At 40.4% G+C, this 19,498-nt stretch overlaps 1 protein-coding gene across 2 annotated transcripts in view; it reads right to left on the bottom strand.

The window, feature by feature from the left end:
* PPP2R3A (protein phosphatase 2 regulatory subunit B''alpha) overlaps window positions 1-19,498 on the bottom strand; it is a 131,302-nt gene that overhangs the window by 63,001 nt on the left and 48,803 nt on the right. For both annotated transcript variants that reach the window (XM_008056860.1, XM_008056861.2), the window contains exon 5: window positions 6,727-6,801. In XM_008056860.1, the coding sequence (XP_008055051.1) occupies window positions 6,727-6,801 (75 nt within the window). The remainder of the gene's footprint in view (window positions 1-6,726; window positions 6,802-19,498) is intronic.

The following is a 19,498-nucleotide window of genomic DNA, read 5'->3' as shown; positions in this document are numbered from 1 at the left end:
GGGCTCCGGCGATCCTTCCGCCTCAGCCTTCCAAGTAGCTGGAATTACAGGCATGCGCTACCATGCCCGGCTGATTTTTTGATTTATTGTAGAGATGAGGTCTCGCTGCCCAGGCGGGTCTCGAACCCGCGGGCTCAGGCAATCCACTCACCTCAGCCTCCCAAAGGCGCGGGATTACAGGCTGAGCCACCGAGCCCGGCTAGCACACTTAATTCTTAACAATTTTACCTGCGATTATTCCTACCCCCTTGATCTCCCTTTCACCTGTTATCTTTTCTCTTCCAAAGCAAGCAGTGCTCATGAGAAGAGCACATTTAAGCAGTTTTACTGAGAATCTTGGTTTTATTGATAGTCAATAACACAGAAGCCCGTATCCCTGGTGATTTTATCATGGGAGAGAATAGATGTCTTTTTCAAGCTATTTTGGTGCAAGAACAACAAAGAAGATAAGACATCTGGACATCTTTCCAAAGAGTAGGCCTATGAGGACTAAGCCACCATTCTGCTAAAGACTCTGAGCAAAGAGAGCACTTCTCAAATGGAAGAGGGAAAAACCGGCAGTAAGATGAAAGTCTACGTTCTGCTGCCTGGCACTTGTCACTCCACCCCTGCTGTCAGTGCTAACCCTTCTGGCCCCGGACCCCCCAGAATGGAGCTCCGCCTCCTGTGCTCCCACTGCCACCCGAGTCTCCTCCCATCATCCTTGTGGTGACATTCTAAACACGGGTGCATCTGACCACCAACACTTGCAGACACTAAAGGACCAGTCTTTCTTGCCTTGTATTCCAATATCTGACATGGTGCTTTCCATATATCAGAGGGGCTATAACAGCTTGATAAAATAATGAGGTTTGGAAGTTGTATAACAAAGACTTTTGTGATATCTTTGTGGTAGAAAAATATGGGTTGGTTTCATAGCTAGTTGAATGACTCTATTCAATTTTACATAGCAGATGGATGCCAACCCAAGAAAGGCTCGAATTGGTATTTCACATAACTCAGTATTTTCATCTATGATTTACAGATAGAATGTATATAAAATGTGCAAAAGACAGAAAACAGGAAAAAGTAACTCTATTCAAAATGATTGCGAAAGATGCTACTAATGTAGTAAATGCTTAATCTTGAGGAAAAACTAAAACTGGAGCTTAGATGTGATCATGATCTGAATGGCTATTTGGTAGAAGAAAAAGCTGACTTGTCTGTGCTGCACCAAAGGGTAGAATTAGAATTGCTCGAAGGAAACGCCTGTATACTGAATACTTCAATACAAGGAAGAGTTTCTTAAAATTAGCCCTATCAAGCAATGGGTTTGTATGAAGCAGTGAGGTTTCTTTTCATCACAAGTATTTAGGTAGAAGTTGAAGGATTCCTTCATTAGGTAGGAGCTGGGACTAGTTGGTGCCTAATTTTTCTACAGAAATATGCTCCAACCATCCAGACTCTGAGGTCATTGAGGACACAGAATGTGTCTTACTCAATGTGGTATTCTTAGCACTAGCTTGGAGGAAGTTCATACAGAAATGGTGGAGGATTTTTAGCAGAAATTATGTATGTTAAAATAAACATTAAGAATTTCATTTAACATACTTCCATGTCCCCTTCTCTCAAGTTAAAGTTAATTTCAATACACAATATGACATCAACATTTTCAAATATAAATTTATTTTTAAACATGAGTTTCTTGTCTAAAATTTATATCTGTATACGCAAATGTTTTATTATTTATGGAAGTACTGTATTAAAATTATAAAACTTTAATCTGTATCCATTTTCACTTGTTTTACTTTTCCCTTTTTCCTTTTTTGTTATTTTTAACAGAATGTTTAAAATTTGCAAACAATTTGGCTGTGAGGCATTTCCTATTTTTAGCCTCTGCTAACCTACTTATCTAATACTATAAAACAATATACTTGTATTCCATCTTTCCATAGCCCAAATCTCCTTATTCAGTGGCTTCACTTCATCAGCACATTTGCTGGGTTCCACATCACTGATTCAGCATTTTAGATGGCTGAGGTTGGATCACCATCTAGTGGTAAAAGCACGTAGCTGCTGGTTCTACATTAATTACTGTTACTTTTCTAACTTTTGGGGTACCACTCTTTTAAAAAATGTTTTAATTTTTATTTTTGGGAGGTACCACTCTTAAATAAATAGAAATTAATCACCATCTTAAAAATATTTTAAAAATTTAAAATATGGCAGGCTCGGTGGCTCAGCCTGTAATTCCAGTACTTTGGGAGGTTGAGATGAATGGAATGCCTGAGCCCACGGGTTTGAGACGAGCCTGGGCAACTTCGCGAGACCTTGTCCCTACAATAAATCAAAAATTAGCCGGGTGCGGTAGCATGCACTTGTTCCAGCTACTTGGAAGGCTGAAGCAGAAGGACTGCCGGAACTTAGCAGGTCAACGCTGGGGTGGCCGTGAGTGTGCCACTACACTCCAGCCTGGGCAACAGAGTGAGACTCCAACATACACACACACACAAATTTAAAATAAATCATAATTAGAATAATTGTTTACTACTAGTGAGATAAAGAAAATCTGACAATCTCTCACCAAGGCTCTCTAAGCAGCTCGACAGACAAGTTGATAGACAAGCTGTATCATAAGACAGTTTCCTTTCTTCTTTATAGCTATCAAAATGCAGGTCGCCAGGGATGAAAGAGTTTAATGTTTATGTGTTTATGTCATATTGTTTTTGACAAGTGAATTAAACGGGGACACATAAATTCCAGGACTTTCCTACTGCAGATGATGCAGAAGAACACACTTCAATGCTGGAAGCCTGGTTCTCACTTAGCAGGGAGGGTGAATGTGTTTCTCCTTCACTCTTTGGCTAACATGGCTGAAAAGTTTCTTCATGGTCTTGTGTAGAATTTGCACTTTAAAAATATACATATAATAAAAATGATTTCTCTGTCAAGATGAAAAGTTTTCAAGGGAGAAGAATTAATAAGCTCTTGGTGGTGAGTAGTCTTGACCACAGCTTAGTCATCTTAGGAAAATCAGTACCTTGTCCTCAACAATTAAAATCCTGGCATTTCAGCTTGAAGTGATGGATTCAGGCCAATCAAGATTCTGAATATATCACCAAGACACCATCTGAGCAAGCCACAGAAATATCTTTACTGCCTGCACCAGTGTCATAAGGAAATATTTTAAGTCTCATGGCTTATTTTTAAAACTCAAGTGAGCACTTCTTTCCTCAAAAGTCGGCATATGTCAGTTTGAATAAGCAGAGCCTCTTATTCACTGACAATCTTTGCACAGCATGCAAAACTGCAAATTCAAGGGCTACAATTTGCTGGTGTTTCTAATTTTCATGTTCATTCAATATCAAAGGCTTATTTCTCAGTTGCCAACTCTTTTGGAAACAAAGGAGAATATGGTCTGACTTTAGGTGCCACCTCTGATTTGGGTAGTGCTAATCTACTTTGCTGCACATAGCTGGTGCTCTGTCTTCCAGTCTAAAAACAGCTGACAAAATAATTAACTAAACAAACAAAGTCTTTTCCTGTAACATAGGTTTCCAATGATCAACAGAAAATAAAAGTTGTCCAACATTTCTTTATCATATATGTATCACACACTAGCTAATTAATAATTGGGTCATCCTCTGGGTCACTCGTTTCTTTCAACTGCAAAGTGAAATAACTGTAACTCTCTAGCATGTAAACATAATGTTAATTATTATACTATACTGTATGGCACTGAGATTATACTTCAACAGAGTCATAGGATAAAATGACCGTTTTTTTTCCTGAGATTCTGTCCTTAATTCTGGGGCTGATCTTTATAAGTTTTTTAGAAACAGTGTGATCTTATCTATTTTTTGCTATGAGCAGGTAAAGAATGATGCCGCTCTAGTTTAGTCATTTTATACCCACTAACAAAATTAATTTCATACTAGAAGGCCTTATATTGCAGTTGTTCTAGAAAAACTCACTGTACTCTGAAAACATGCAAAAGTTTCGATGAATTCATGCCATTATCTGACCAAATTTCATATCAGAAAAGGTACTTGGGAGAGTAACCAGTTTAATAAAATTCCACTTCCAGATATTTGTTGTTATACTTTTTATTTGCACTTTTCATGAGATTATCACTATGTCAGTTATTCACTTATCTCAGCACATCCAAGCTTATATTCCATATTCCCAATTAGGTCTTGTTTATTACTAATGTTATGGTGCTGATTTGCGTTGCCATATCATTATTTCATCAAAAGTATTTTACATTTAAATGACTACTTCTGAGTAATGGATTCATTCTTGTGAACTGAGGATAAAGCAGCATAATATTAACAAAGTGTTAATTTAACAAATGTAAACAGCAGTACACACACGCCATGAAAAGATGACAGCAGAGTTAATTAACAGTATTAATTCATTTTGGTCAATCATCAACATGACAAAATTTCTTGGAAAATGTGAATTACATGTAAACAAAATGGTTTCATGGCTTTTCACTGTAAAATTTCAAAGTTCCCGGGGATCACTTGCTAGACGACCAAAGACCATCATAGGCTCAGGTACTTTAAGAAATACCAAACTAGAAAGTAGAAGAAAATTTATCTCTATTTTATTCTTTCATTCTTTAACATCTCTAAGAATACATTCCAATAAAAAGGTCCTCTGCAGAGAGCATTTTCTGAATCAGTAGAAGGTTGGACTAGATTATTTCTTTTCTTTTCTTTTTTTTTTTGAGTTGGAGTCTCACTCTGTCGCCCAGACTGGAGTGCAGTGGTCGCTCCCAGCCACCACAGCCTCCACCTGCTAAGCTCTGGCGATCCTTCCACTCAGTCTTCCAAGTAGCTGGGACTACAGGCGTGCACTTACACGCCCGGCTAATTTTTTGATTTATTGTTGAGATGAGTTGCCAAATTGCCCAGGCGGGTCTCGAACCCGCGGGCTTAGGCAATCCACTCACCTCGGCCTCCCAAAGTGCGGGATTACAGGCTGAGCCACCGAGCCTGGCCGGACTAGATTATCTCTAAGGTTTAAAGTTAAAATTTTAATTTAACTCAAGATTCTAAATTGTGCTGTTAATATGCCTTGAGTTTATAGAACAGTCAATAGTTAGAACTCAATAATCTCCTTTGGGATTACAGCCAGAGCACGTGTAGAATTCTTAAGCACAGATAATTCATTTATTTACTCAGTACATACTTGGTGTGTGTTTATTATGTGCCAAGCACTATTCTGAGTACTAAGAATATGCAGTCCAAAATACAGACAAAGTCGCTGCTCTCATGGAGTTTATATTATTGAGAAGGAGATGGACAATAAACAAACACAAATTTAAACATTAGCTGACAGGAGCTAAGAAGAAAAATAAAGCAGGACAAAGGAACAGAGAGTGTGGGGGAGGGGCAGAGGGAGAAGAGGGTGATGAAGGCAGAGAGGAATCAGGGAGATCTCACTAGTAAGTGCAGGTCTGAGCAGGCATGTGGCTGAGTGCGGGGGACAGTGTGGAAATCTGTGGGAAGAGCATTCCAGGCCCAGGAACCAGGAAGGAAGAAACCCCTGAGGCAGAAGTGGCTGGGTCTGCTCCCCCTGGTGGAAGCAGGGTAAGCAAGGTGGAGATAAGATGAGAGAGCAGGGGTTGCAGGGCATGGGGGGACTATGGAGTCTTAGAAAAGTCTTGGGCTTTTATTCTGCGCGAGATGGGAAACTACTGGAGGGTCTGCACAGAGGAGTCACGTGCTCTGACTTACATTTTTAAAGGATAACTCTGTTAGCTTTATGGAGACTAGACTTCGGGGCAATGAGGGTGGTCACAGGCAGGGAAATTGGAAGAAATCCAAGTGAGCAATCAGGGGAGACGGCCAGGTGGACTGTGGCAGAGGTAATTTAGTAGTGTTGTGGTTAACGGGCAAAAATAATGTCTTGATGGTCTCAGCTGACAGTGACACCTTCTGGCTCAGATAAAATCGTACAAAGTTTTCTACTGATGGAAGACAGTCAATGCAAAAGCAGACTGAAGTTCCTGTAGGAGGAAAAGAAAAACAGCAGAACCTAACACACCCATGGCCAGCAAGCTGTTCCCAACTATGAAGGGTAGTCCTCAGAGGAGACTGCCGGGCTGGGCTGAGGGCTGAGGGCTCCGAGCTAGAAGCAAGGACCATCTCTCTTGGAAGTGTGACTGAGAATGGCCCTGGGGCTGGTACGCAGAATGCCCCCAAAGCTCATCTGGGAGCTGAGGCAGAGAAGGCAGGAAAAGGCTGCCCTGTGCACCGCAGGCCCGGGTGCTCTCACTCCTGATTCACACCCTGCTTGTGACCGACCCAACGAGACTGTGATCGTGTTATTTGAAATTCTTAAATGATTTGTTCTCTGATTACATATAAGCTATCTGTCTTTATCATTGAAAATTCTTTTCAATCTTACTTGAAAATGCTATAAAGATCAACGGAATATCAGTATTCATGACACAGCAAGAGGTACACCTCATAAAGCCAGGCAGAAAGAGGATATTAATTTAACTCTGTATACAAGAGATCTCTTTTCAGTATTGGGCACAAATAAGAAAGGAAATAGGTAAACGCAAATAAATTATTCAATTTAACTCTACCTTCCTCCCACTTAAAAAAATCATTATAGCCCATGTTATAGCTGAAATCCCGGATACTAGATAGTGATAAAAAAAAGACTTATGGAGTTTAAAAAAAAAAACCTACCCACACAAATCAAAACGGAAAAAAAAGAACACTAGCCTACCGTGGTGATGTAGCGGGAGTGGAATTCTGGAGCATCTTTCAGGAACGTCAGACCAGGGTGTGTGTCCACGACATCCTGAAAAACAGCAAAACCAAAACCAAATAAACAAACATCAAAAAAATATGCCTATGAAAAGTTTTCCTTGTTGTATACTACATTGCCAGTTGAGTAAACTTGTTATTTTAGAGTATTGGATAATGAAATTAAAATTTAGTTAATATCCTATTATTGAATTCAAGATTTTTGTTTTTGTTTTTGTGAGTTGGAGTCTCACTCTGTCACCCAGGCTGAAGTGCAATGGCACACTCACAGCCACCTCAGCATCAATCTGCTGGACTCCGGCGATCCTTCCGCCTCAGTCTTCCAAGTAGCCGAAACTATAGGCACGTGCCCACACGCTTGGCTAATCTTTGATTTACTGTAGAAAAAAGGTCTCGTCAAGTTGCCTGGGCTGGTCTCAAACCTTGCGGGCTCATGAAATCCACTTGTCTCGGCCTCCCAAAGTGCTGGGGGATTACAGGCTGAGCCACCAAGCCCAGCCTAAGTTTTATTTACAAGCATACTTATGTGTGCTTTTCTGTATGCATAATATGAGGAGGATCCCCCCAAACCGAATTTATTTATAAAAAGTTATGTATTTATTCCTACATGCTTAAACTTCAGTCACCTTCAAAGTACTCTTCATTTGATGCAATACACCTACTGAGACGCTTTTTCCACTGCTCAAAACAGTTTTTGAACTCTATTTTGATGCCTTTTAGTGCTTCTGCTGTTTTTTGTTTCCTCTACCACATTGGAAAAAAGTTTCCCTTTGAGGACTTTTTTCATTTGAGGAAACAAAACGAAGTTGCCCAGGGAGAGATGCAACGAATAGGAAGGGAAGCGCATAGGGGAGTCAGGCTGTTTTTGGTCAAAAACTGCTAAACATTCACTGTGGTATGGGCAGGTACACTTGTAAAGCACCCATCATAAATGGGCAAATGCACTGAAATAGTCTCCCAAAAAAAAAAAAAAAATTCACTGCAGCCAAATGTAGCTGCTCACAACAATGCTAGCTGGCACACTGATGCCGATGGTTTCCTAGCACACTTACCTAGCAGGGGAAGCCTGTACTACAAGGGGCCCACCCTCCAAAAAATAATTCTGGGTTTTCCCCTGTCATAAACTTCAATAAAAAGTTAAAATCTGGCCGGGCTCGGTGGCTCAGCCTGTAATCCCAGCACTTTGGGAGGCCGAGGCAAGTGGATTGCCTGAGCCCGCAGGTTCGAGACCCGTCTGGGCAACGTGGTGAGACCTTGTCTCTACAATAAATCAAAAATTAGCCAGGCGTGGTAGTGGGCGCCTGTAGTTCTGGCTACCTGGAAGGCTGAGGCAGAGGATCACTGGAGCCCAGCAGGGTGAGGCTGCGGTGGCTGGGAACGTGCCACTGCACTCCAGTCTGGGCGAAAGAATGACTAATGACTAATGACTAAGAATAGCTAAAATTTCTCTCTTTTTTTTTTTTTTTTGAGTCGGAGTCTCACTGTTGCCCAGACTGGAGTGAAGCAGCATTCTCACAGTCACTGCAGCCTTGACCTGCTGGGCTCAGGTGACCCTTCTGCCTCAGTCTTCCAAGTAGTTGGAACTACAGGTGTGTGCCACTATGCCCGGGTAATATTTCTTGATTTATTGTAGAGATGAGATCTCACCAAGTTGCCCAGCCTGGTCTTGAACCCCTCCTGCCTTGGTCTCCCAGAGTGCTGGGATTACAGGTGTGAGCCACTGTGCCCAGCCTATCATTATTTTGTTGCTTAAACTGATCAAGTTTTGGCCATCAGGAGCTCATTCAGGTTGGCTACTATGTCCTTTTGTAGGCACTTCTGTATTTTCTGATATCTGGTATCAACCTTTCACCAAGAAGCTCTGGTTTCTTTCACTAGAGAATGGTATTTAGGAACCAAATCCAGGTGCAAAATGTGCTCATTACTACTAGGATATCATTGCTCTAAAGCCTTCTTAACAGGCAGAACTAACAAATAGAAGATATGTATGTGTATTAATACACACACATATCTAATCTATATCTGACCATATGTATATTAAAACTCTACCATCATACAGATAACTTTGATTCCAATCCAACACCATAAAGTTCATTCTAGCCTTCTTCCTTTCCTTTGTAATTTATTTTTCTGACAATGAGAAATCTGGGTCTCATTATCTATAATGTGTTCACTTATTTGTTCAATCCTAGCACAGTAACAGAATTGCTAACCCATACCCCAGTGATAAACAAATTTACTAACCAGAATAGCAGTCCTTAACCCTTCTGACATCAGGGATTGGTTTCATGGAAGACAGTTTTTCCAAGGACCAGGGAAAGGGGAGATGGTTTTGGGATCATTCAAGCACATTACATTTATTGTGCATTTTATTTCTATTATTATTATTATGTTGTAACATATACTGAAATAATTATACAACTCACCATAATGCACAATCAGTGGGAGCCCTAAGCTTGCTTTCCTGCAACTAGACAGTCCCACCTGGGGGTGACGGGAGACAGTGACATCCAAAGTGTGTTGATTATGTCCAGTCTACTCATTCTGGTTGCTGTCATTGCAGAAAACCCTGCTTCGCAAAGACAGGATACTGGAAATGGAAACAGACTTTTCAGTGCTTTTGTGGCAAGCTCAGGATATTCCGCCTTGACTTTAATCCAAGTTTTGAAGTTGTCTCCAACATACTTTGAAGGCCACCGTCATTTGCAGTCTCAAGCTGTTGATCCTTTCTAGCACAGATAAAGTCACCTGGCTTATGCACAAGTGGGTCATGGATCCATTTCTTCCCAGTTTGGGGATCTTTTGTGGTGGGGAAGTAATGCTCAAACTCTTCTGAAAGCCAAGATGGGTGATCATGCACCAGCTGGGAAAAAAGAAGGCCCTGGTCTAGTCTTTTTTAAAATCTCTGCTAACGTTTGAAACATGTCAAAAATCCCAGTGCCCACTCATTGCCCTATAATTCCTGTGTAGCTTTGAATGTAGCCACTTTATTTGTCGACTTGAACACAGTAATTGTTCCCTGAAGTGACAAATTTAGTTCGCTGAACAGGTTGAATGTGTCACACAACTAAGCAAGTTTTGTGACCCATTCTCTGTCACTAAAATGTGCTGCCAGTGGTGACTGTTTTTCTAAAAGAAACCTCTAAAGTGGCTCTCGTAACTCTGGTCAGTGATCTACCTTTAGAAAGCCATCCTGCTTCTGTGTATAAGATGTGTATGCTCTGCATTCATATCCTCATAGAGCTGTATGAACAGACGTGAGTTAAGGGCATGTTCTTTCATGTGGTTGATAATTTAATCACATACTGCAAAAATGTAAGTTCAGGTGACATTTTTCAGCTAGCCAGCATTTTCTATGGGTGACACAATATGTAGACTCACATTCAGAAATGACCTCTTTGACCCAAATAGTGAAACCAGAAGGCTGTCCAGTCATGGCAGCCGCTCTGTCTGTGCATATACTGACACAAAATGAACAAGTTAGTTTTCCTGATATGTAATCATTCAAAGGCTTGAATAGATTTGCAGTTGTGGTATTGGTGCACACAACATATCCTCATTCATATCTTCCTGAAAAATATATCACACAAAAACAAGCATCATTGCCTTGTCAACGTCGGTGGACTTATCAACCTGGATTGTGTACCATGACTCATTAATCCTCTCTAACAATTGTGCCTCAATATCCCTTGCTATTTCATCAATTCGTCTAGTTATAGTGCTAGCTGAAATATCACCTTTTGAACTGCAGCCTCTCCTAAAAGTTCACGACAAATGTCCTTAGCAGGAGGCAGGATCAACTCTTCACCAATAGTAAAGGTCTTCTTAGCTTTAGGGTTAGCACTAAGAATGGTGCTCTCAAGTGCAGTCACATTTGATGAAGTAATGTCCTTCAATAATTGCTTCTGTTCTTTGTGTTTACGTTGTTTTCCTTTTGAAAAACTCCCAAGGCTTGTCTTTTAATGTAAGGTGCTTGGTCTCCACATAGTGAAGCAGTTTTGAAGGTTTCATGACTTTGTTGGATAGCTGGTCACCATATATTATACAAAGCAGGCTTGGAGAACGTGAATCAGCTGTTGCAGTGAACCCATAATTTAAATAGGACTCTTGATATTTTCTTTTAAATGCAGCTTTCTTTTTGTTGGAAGTCTTAGAGTCTTCTGCTATCTCATCATTGGGTCTTCATCCTTTTTCAAAGATGCTCTCCAGTGATGTTTGTTTTTTATTCATTTTGGCTAGGGCTAGCTTTGTGGGCTTGCCAAAACTGTGACCGAGACAAGTGTGCAGTTGGGAAAGATGTGCAGGTGGAAGTGGTAATAAGATAATGGGTGGGCCATGCACAGACTAAAATAAGTGTCTGATTCTGACTTAAAGCCTGCCACCAGATGAAGCTGCAAAACTGAAGTACATCAACTCACTTGCCACTCATTGGGTTTTGACATGAGTCCGCCAGCAATTGATGAGTTATGGTCTCTGTGTAGTCAGTCCTCACTGCTAATGTTAAACTGTATCTGCAGTCACTCCCTCACATTAGCATCATCTTAGGCTGCACCTTAGGTCATCAGGCAGTAGATTCGCAGAAGGAGCAGCAACCTAGATACCTTATATGTGAAGTTCACAACAGGATTCATGTTCCTATGAGAGCCCAATGTCGCTGCGTACTGACAGAAGGCAGAGTTCAGGTGGTGATGCAAATACAGATGAAGCTTTGCTCACTTGCCCACCACTCATCTTCTGCTAAGTGGCCTGGTTCCTAACAGGCCATGGACCCGGGGGTTGGGGGACACCGGAACTAGAGTATTGATGTACAGTTCCTTCTGTCTTTAGCCTTATAGTATCTAGTTAAACACTGTTTTCCAAACTGACTTGGCTTAGTTCTTTCCTTTTCTTCTTTCTCCATCTTTTTAATTTTATTTTTATAATTTTAAAGTTGTAGGGTTCAAGTCAGGATTGGTACATAAGTGGTTTAGGTACAGGTTAAATTTGGGGCCTCCCATTGGACCTCACTTCACCTGAATTAGGATCAGATACTCTTATTGGTGTTATATGCCACCACCCCCTCTCCTGGCAGTGTCCTGCTACTGCTAATAATCCCTTTTTTGTAGTATTATGATAGGTGTTCAGGGTTCACTTATGAGTGAGAACATGTGGTACTCACTTCTTTGTTTCTGTGATAGATCACTTAGTATCATAGACTCCAAGTTCATCCAAGTTGCTGCGAAGTCCATAATTTTGCCTTTGTTTATGGATGCATAATATTCCATCATGTATATGTACCACTTTTTTTTTTCTTTATCCAGTCCACTTTCGATTGGTACACAGTTGGTTCCATGTTATTGCTATTGTGAACAGTGTTGCAATAAACATGCGTGTGCAGGGATCTTTTCTGTAGAATTATTGAGTTCCTCTGGGTATATTCCCCTCTGGGTATATTGCTGGGTTATATGAAAGGAACTTCTAGTTCTTTTGGAAACTGCCACACTGCTTTCCACATTACTTTGCACTCCCACCAACAGTATACAAGCATCCTCTTTTCTCTGCATCCTCGCCAGCATTTGTTGCTTTTTGCTTTATTCGTGACGGCCATTCTTACTGGAGTTAGGTGGTACCTCAATGTGGGTTTGATTTGTATTTCTGTGATGACGATTAGTGAGGCTGCTCTCTCCCTTCTCTTTGATATGGTTATTTTCATTTGTCATACGGTTCATTTTATTTGTTACTATTTATAATGTTTTGGGCTTCATTCCCACACATCCTGGTTGACTTCAATTGTTTCTCAGAAGAACTAAATGAAACACTCCTATGGTCCTACAAATCAAAACTAATGTAGGCTTGACACAGTAAACAGTATCAAGTCTTCCCACCTATAACCAAGAAGTCTCCCTCCATTTACAGAAACCTCCTTTAGTTTCTCAGAAATGTTTTTGCAGCTTTCAGTGTACTGGGCTTATGCATCTTTTGTCAAATTTACCTCTAAGTATACTTGTTGGTATTGTTGTCCAAATTTCAATTTCCAATTGCTTGTTACTAGTATATAGAATGATGCTTGATTTTTATATCTTTAACTACACATGCCATAACCGTGCTAAATTCATTTATTAAATACAGCTTTAGCAGCATCCTACAAATGTTGGTATGTTATCTTTTCATATTCATTCAAAATATTTCCTGATTTCCCTTTTGATTTCTTCTGTAACCCATAGCTTACTTAAAAGAGTTATATAGTTACTAAATATTTGAGAATTTTCATAGATTTGTTATGACCTCTAATTTAATTCCATTATGGTCAGGGAATATACTTAACTGACTTGAATATTTTTAAATTCATGAGTTGTTTTTTTTTTTGAGTTGGAGTCTCACTCTGTCACCCAGACTGGAGTGCTGTAGCCACTTCCGGCCACTGCATCCTCAACCTGCTGGGCTCTGGCGATCCTTCAGCCTCAGCCTTCCAAGTAGCTGGAACTACAGGCGCGTGCTACCATGCCTGGCTAATTTTTTTGATTATTGTAGAGATGAGGTCTCGCCAAGTTGCCCAGGTGGGTCTTGAAACCGCGGTCTCAGGCAATCCACTCACCTCAGCCACCCAAAGCGCGGGATCACAGGCTGAGCCACCGAGCCCGGCTGAGATTTTTTTTATGCTTCAGAATATGGTCTATATCTTGGTAAGTATTCTCTGTGCATGTAAAAAGAAAGCTGATAGGTCAGTCAGGCTCAATGGCTCAGTCTGTAATCCCAACACTTTGGGAGGCTGAGGTAAATGGATTGCCAGAGACTGCAGGTTTGAGACCAACCCGGACAACTTGGCAAGACCTTGTTTCTACAATAAATAAAAAATTAGCTGGGCGTAGTAGCGTGTGGCTGTAGTTCCAGCTACTTGGAAGGCTGAGGCAAAAGGATCGTTGGAGCCCAGCAGGTCAATGTTGGGGTGGCCATGAGTGTGTCACCACCCTCCAGCTTGGGTAACAGAGTGAGACTCGAATTAAAAAAAAAAAAAGAAAGTGAAATATAAATGGCAATTAGGCCAAGTTGGTTGACAGAGTTGCTCAAGTGTTCTATACCCTTAGTGATTTTCTGTTTGTTCCATTCCTTATTGAAAGCAGTATAAGGACATCTACAACTCTAATTATATATTTATCCTGGCAATTTAATCAGATTTTGCCTCAAGTACTTTGAAGGTATTATTAGGTATATAAACATTTAGAATTGTTATGCCCTCTTGAAGAACTGATCCCTTCATCATTCCTTAGCAATACTGTCTGTGCTAAATACTACTCTGACTGATACTTATTAGCCACCCAACTTTCTTTTCTTTTTCTTTTACTGTGGCACAAAAAGCACATTCACCCTCCCAAGAATTTCCAAGTGTACAGTACAATATTGTCAACCACATGCACACTGTTGTGCAACAGATCTCCAGAACCCCATACCATCCTGGATGACAAATGTTACATCTACCAAACAACTGCCTTTTCCCCCTCTCCTGAGTCCCTGGCAACTCTGTTTTCTGTTTTTGTGAGTTTGACTACTTTAGATACCTGACATAAGTGGAAAAATACTGTATTTACCTTTCTGTGACCAGTTTATTTCACTTACCATGTCCTCAAGTTCATGCATGTAGCATATGGCAGGACTTCCTTCTTTTATAAGGCTGAATAATACTCCATTTTATACACACACACACACACACGCATACACACAGAGTTTTATTTATTCATCCACTGATAGACACTTGGGTTGTTGCCTTAGGACATGTTAAATTCCCAGCACATCCTTGTATATCACTAACCAGGGAAGCTAAATTGAGCTTCAGTGTTCAGAGTTTTTACTGGGGTTTTATTATGTGGTCATAACTGGCTGAATCATTGGTCATGTGATTGAATTCAATCCCCAGGCCCCTTCCTCTCTGAGGAGGTCAGACTCATATCACCTGGCTAAAAGAGCCAACCTCTGATCACATGGCAAGCCCCCACCCTGAAACTATTCAGGGACTCACCATGAAAAACAAAGATACTTCAATCATTTGGGAAATTCTAAGGATTAAGAAGCTCTGCTCTAGAAACTAGGACAAAGACCTGACAAATTATTATTGTTATTATTATTTTGAGTTGAAATCTTGCTTCATTGCCCAGGCTGGAGTGCAGTGACACGCTCACAGCTACCCCTGCGTCGACCTGTTGGGCTCAGGCGATCCTCTTGCCTCAGTCTTCCAACAAAGTCTTTATTATACAACACCCTTCTCCTTCCATTTACAAGTCTGTTAGGCTGTTTGAAGTTGTCCCACAGCTCACTGATGCACTTTTAATTTAATTTAATTTTTTTTTTTTTGAGCTGGAGTCTCACTCAGTCACCCAGACTGGAGTGCAGTGGCTGCTCCCAGCCACCTCAGCCTCGACCTGCTGGGCTCCGGTGATCCTTCTGCCTCAGCCTCCCAAGTAGCTGGAACTACAGGCGTGTGCTACCATGCCCGGCTGATTTTTTTTTTATTTATTGTAGAGATGAGGTCTCGCCAAATTGCCCAGGTGGGTCTTGAACCCGTGGGCTCAGGCAATCCACTCACCTCAGCCTCCCAAAGGCTCACTTTTAATATTAATTAGCTTCTTTAATTCTTTTTGTGTCTCTGTATCCCATTTTGGAATGCTTCTATTGCTGTGTCTTCAAGTTCACTAATCATTTCACTTGCAATATTTAATCTGCTCTTCATCTTCAACATCTAAGTTTTTTTTATTAGAAAATAGTTTGTTTGGAAAGAAAACTAGAGAAAGAGAGAGAAAGAGGAGATTCACCTTCCCAAGGTAGGGAAGGGGGCCAAAGCCAGGAAAAATGGCCACGGCCATAGCTCAAAGAGCGCATGGCCACACCAGAGTCTAGTAAGGCAATGGCCCTAAGTTTTTATCTATACAGGTTCAATTTGGATCTTTAAAAATATATATCTTCCAGACCTGCACTTAACTTTTTGGTTATATGAAATTGAGTTATGAAATCTGTTTTAATATACTTGTCTGCTAATTCAACATCTGTATCAGTTTTGGATCAGCTTTGACTGATTTTTCCTCTTCATTATTAGTTTTATATTTTCTTGCTTTTTTTCCATGCCTTGTGATGTAAGCTGTTATACATTTTACCTTGTTGAGTGCTGGGATTTTTGGATTCTTAAAAATACTCTTGAAGCCAGGCTCGGTGGCTCAGCCTATAATCCCACGCTTTGGGAGGCTGAGGTGAGTGCACTGCCTGAGCTCGTGGGTTCGAGACCCACCTGGGCAGGGGAGACCTCATCTTTACAATAAAATTAAAAAATTAGCCAGGCATGGTAGCACGCGCCTGTAATTCCAGCTACTCGGAAGACTGAGGCAGAAGGATCGCCGGAGCCCAGCAGGTCGAGGCTGTGGTGGCCGGGAGCAGTCACTGCACTCCAGTCTGGGCAACAGAGTGAGACTCAAACTAAAAAAAAAAATACTCTTGAGCTATATTCTGGGATATCAAGTTACTTTGAAACCCTTTTAAGTTTGCTCTTCGGGTTTGTTAGGCAAGAACTGAGCAATATTTAATCTAGGAATAATTACCACCCTGTACAAAGGCAGATCCTTATGACTACTCTTCTCCCATGTATTGAGGTTTTCCAGTCTGGCTAGAAGGCATAGAGGCTCTTCCTGGCCTTGTGACCCACTGGTACTATCCCCTCTACTCTTCTTGGAAGACTCTTTCTGCAGCTTTGGTTAGTTTCCCATATACATTTGCTGATCAGCACTCTGCTAAAGAGCTTCTCAAGATCTCTACAATAAATCAAACAATTAGCTGGGCGTGGTAGCGCATGCCTGTAGTTCCAGCTACTGGAAGGCTGAGGCGGAAGGATCGCCGGGGCCAGCAGGTCGAGACTGTAGTAGCCGGGAGCGGCCACTGCACTCCAGTCTGGGTAACAGAGTGAGACTCCAATGCAAAAAAAAAAAACAAAACATCTCTGGGGATAACATTTATAGAGCATTAGTAGTTCTCTCCTCTTTGGTACTCTGTCCTGAGAATTCTAGAAACCTTGGTCTTCCTACATTCCAGCCCTACCTTGGTCTTCTACCAACTCTGCCTGGGTTTCCCATTCCTGTACAGTAGCCTGGAAACTCTTTCAAGGCAGGATTCATCTTGTCTCTTTTGTTGCCTATGTTCTGCATCTTGAAAACCACTGTTTTATAATTCTTGCCTGTTTTTGTTGTTGTTATTTCAAGTGGAAAGGTAAATCTAGTCTCTATTGCTCCATCTTGGTCAGAAGTTTATCTATTGATTTTCTATGTTGTTTATTTCCTCCTACCTTATTGAATTATTTTATTGAGTTTATCAATTTTTTTTAATTTTTAGAGTTTACTATTATGTCATTTGCAAACAGATATTTTCACTTCTTTTTTTTTTCTGAGTTGGAGTCTCAGTCTGTTGCCTAGGAAGGAGTACAGTGGCACGCTCATGGCCACTGCAGCCTCCACCTGCTGGGCTCAGGTGATCCTTCCACCTCAGCCTTCCAAGTAGCTAGAACTACAGGCTCACGCTACCATACCTGGCTAATTTTTTAATTTACTGTAGAGACAAGGTCTTGCCAAGTTGCCCAGGTTGGTCTCGAACCCCTAGGCTTAGGCAATTCTCTCACCTTGGCCTCCCAAAGTGCTGGGATTACAGGCTTGAGCCATTGAACCCAGTCTACTTTTACTTCTTAACCAATTTTATGCCTCCAATTGTTTTCTCTTACACAATTACTCAAGTACAATGTTGAATAGTAGTGGAGATTGTAGACATCCGTGCCTTGGTCCTGATCTTTGTTGAAATGCCTCTAGCATTTTCCTATTAAATAAGATATTGGCTTTAGCACTAAAGTATAGGTATTTCATTATGCTAAGAAAGCATCTCAAATATGGTGACAATCATGATTTTTTTCTTAGATATATGATATTAATAAATATCCTAATATTGAACAATCTTGCTTTCTTGGAATAAATCTCCCTAGGTTATACTGTATTCTGTTTGGTAATATTTTATCTATTGCTTTTTATCATTAATCTTGAAGTTATTTGTTTATAGTTTCCTTTCTCTTGCTGTCTTTACCTGATTTAGGTATCAGTGTTATACCTACTTCATGAAAGGAACGTAGAAATTCTGGAATAATTTATAGCATTAGGACTCTCTGGTATTGAAGGTTTGACAGAATTTCCTTGTGAAACTACCTGGGCCTGGTGCTTTTTTGTGTAGTAGTTTCTTAATAAATATCTCTATTTCTTCTATAAAAATTAGTCTATAAGCTTTCATAATCAAATGGGGTCAATTTGGGTCACATGTATTTTTCTAGAAAATTGTCCATTTCATCTATGTTCTCAAATTTATCTTCATAGATGTCTGCAAAATAGTCCTTTATGATTTTAGACAATTTCTTGTGTTTCAGTGGTTTTTCCTCCTTGTCATTTATTTTTAATATTAGTATGTTTTCCCTTTTTTCTTGATCAAATTAATTCATTGTTGGTCTATTTTGTTAATATTTTTCAAAACCAAGGCTTATTCAAAATGTTATTGGTTTCCTGTTTGTGACCTCCTAAATTTCTGATCATTATTGAAACTAAGTGAGGGGTATATGAGGGTTCTTTATGCCACTGTCTGCATTTCAAAATTCTTCACAATAAAAACTTAAGAAATTCATACATACACATGGTACAAAAATCAAGGTGTATATAAGCACTCATGTAAAGAAACATTCTACTAACCTCCCCCAGTCATCCATCTTTAGACCCACTTCTTTCTTATCATTTTGCACTTTTAGGTCTTTTGCTGGTTACCTCTAAATTAAATTTAAACGTAATTAAAACAGTTTTAAACTATAATTACTTTTAAAAAATCGTTTTATCAACAGAAAATATCTACTGATTCTTGCTAGGAAAGATGAGGATTTAGCTCACATATACTGTCCCACTTTACTTCCCTACCCCAATATTCAAGGGTTATGGTGTCTAGTTCTTTGGTTGGCTATCTTTGTAGACTGCAAATAGTGCATTATACATCTAGTTTTCATTCCATTCCTTTTAGTTCTTTCCTTTCCTTTACACAGAATGATAATAACAGTACTCCGTCTTTTTTTTTTTTTTTAAATAAGGTCTCACTCTGTCACCCAGGCTGGAGTGCAGTGGCATAATCAAGGCTTACCATAGCCTTAACCTCCTAGGCTCAGGTGATCCTTCTGCTTCAGCCTCCTAAGCAGCTGGGACTACAGGCACATGATACCACACCCAGCTAATTTATTTTTACTTTTTTATAGAGACATGGTCACCCTATGTTGCCTAGACTTCCTCCTGCCTCAGCTTCTCAAAACACTAGGATTATAAGTGTGAGTCACTATGTCTGACCAACACCTCACCTTTATTTTCTTTTTCTCTCTCTGTCTTTCCCCTTCACATTTTATTGGCAATACTTTGACTTCTAGGTTGTGCATGTTATTTACATACTCTTCTGTTACCACAACAAAACTTTTTACAGATTATCCACAGGATGATTTCAGATGCTATAAACTAAACTGCTGTTGCAAATGACAGGATTTCCTTCCTTTTATTTTATTTATTTATTTTTTTTGAGTTGGAGTCTCACTCTGTCGTCCAGACTGGAGTGCAGTGGCCGCTCCCGGCCACCGCAGCCTCGGCCTGCTGGGCTCCGGCGATCCTTCCGCCTCAGCCTTCCGAGTAGCCGGAATTACAGGCATGCGCCAACACACCCAG

This window comes from Carlito syrichta, unplaced genomic scaffold, assembly GCF_000164805.1.
Source record: "Carlito syrichta isolate Samal-C Ts95f unplaced genomic scaffold, Tarsius_syrichta-2.0.1 Scaffold302562, whole genome shotgun sequence".
NCBI lineage: Eukaryota > Metazoa > Chordata > Mammalia > Primates > Tarsiidae > Carlito > Carlito syrichta.
This window is presented reverse-complemented; position numbering and strand designations above follow the sequence as displayed.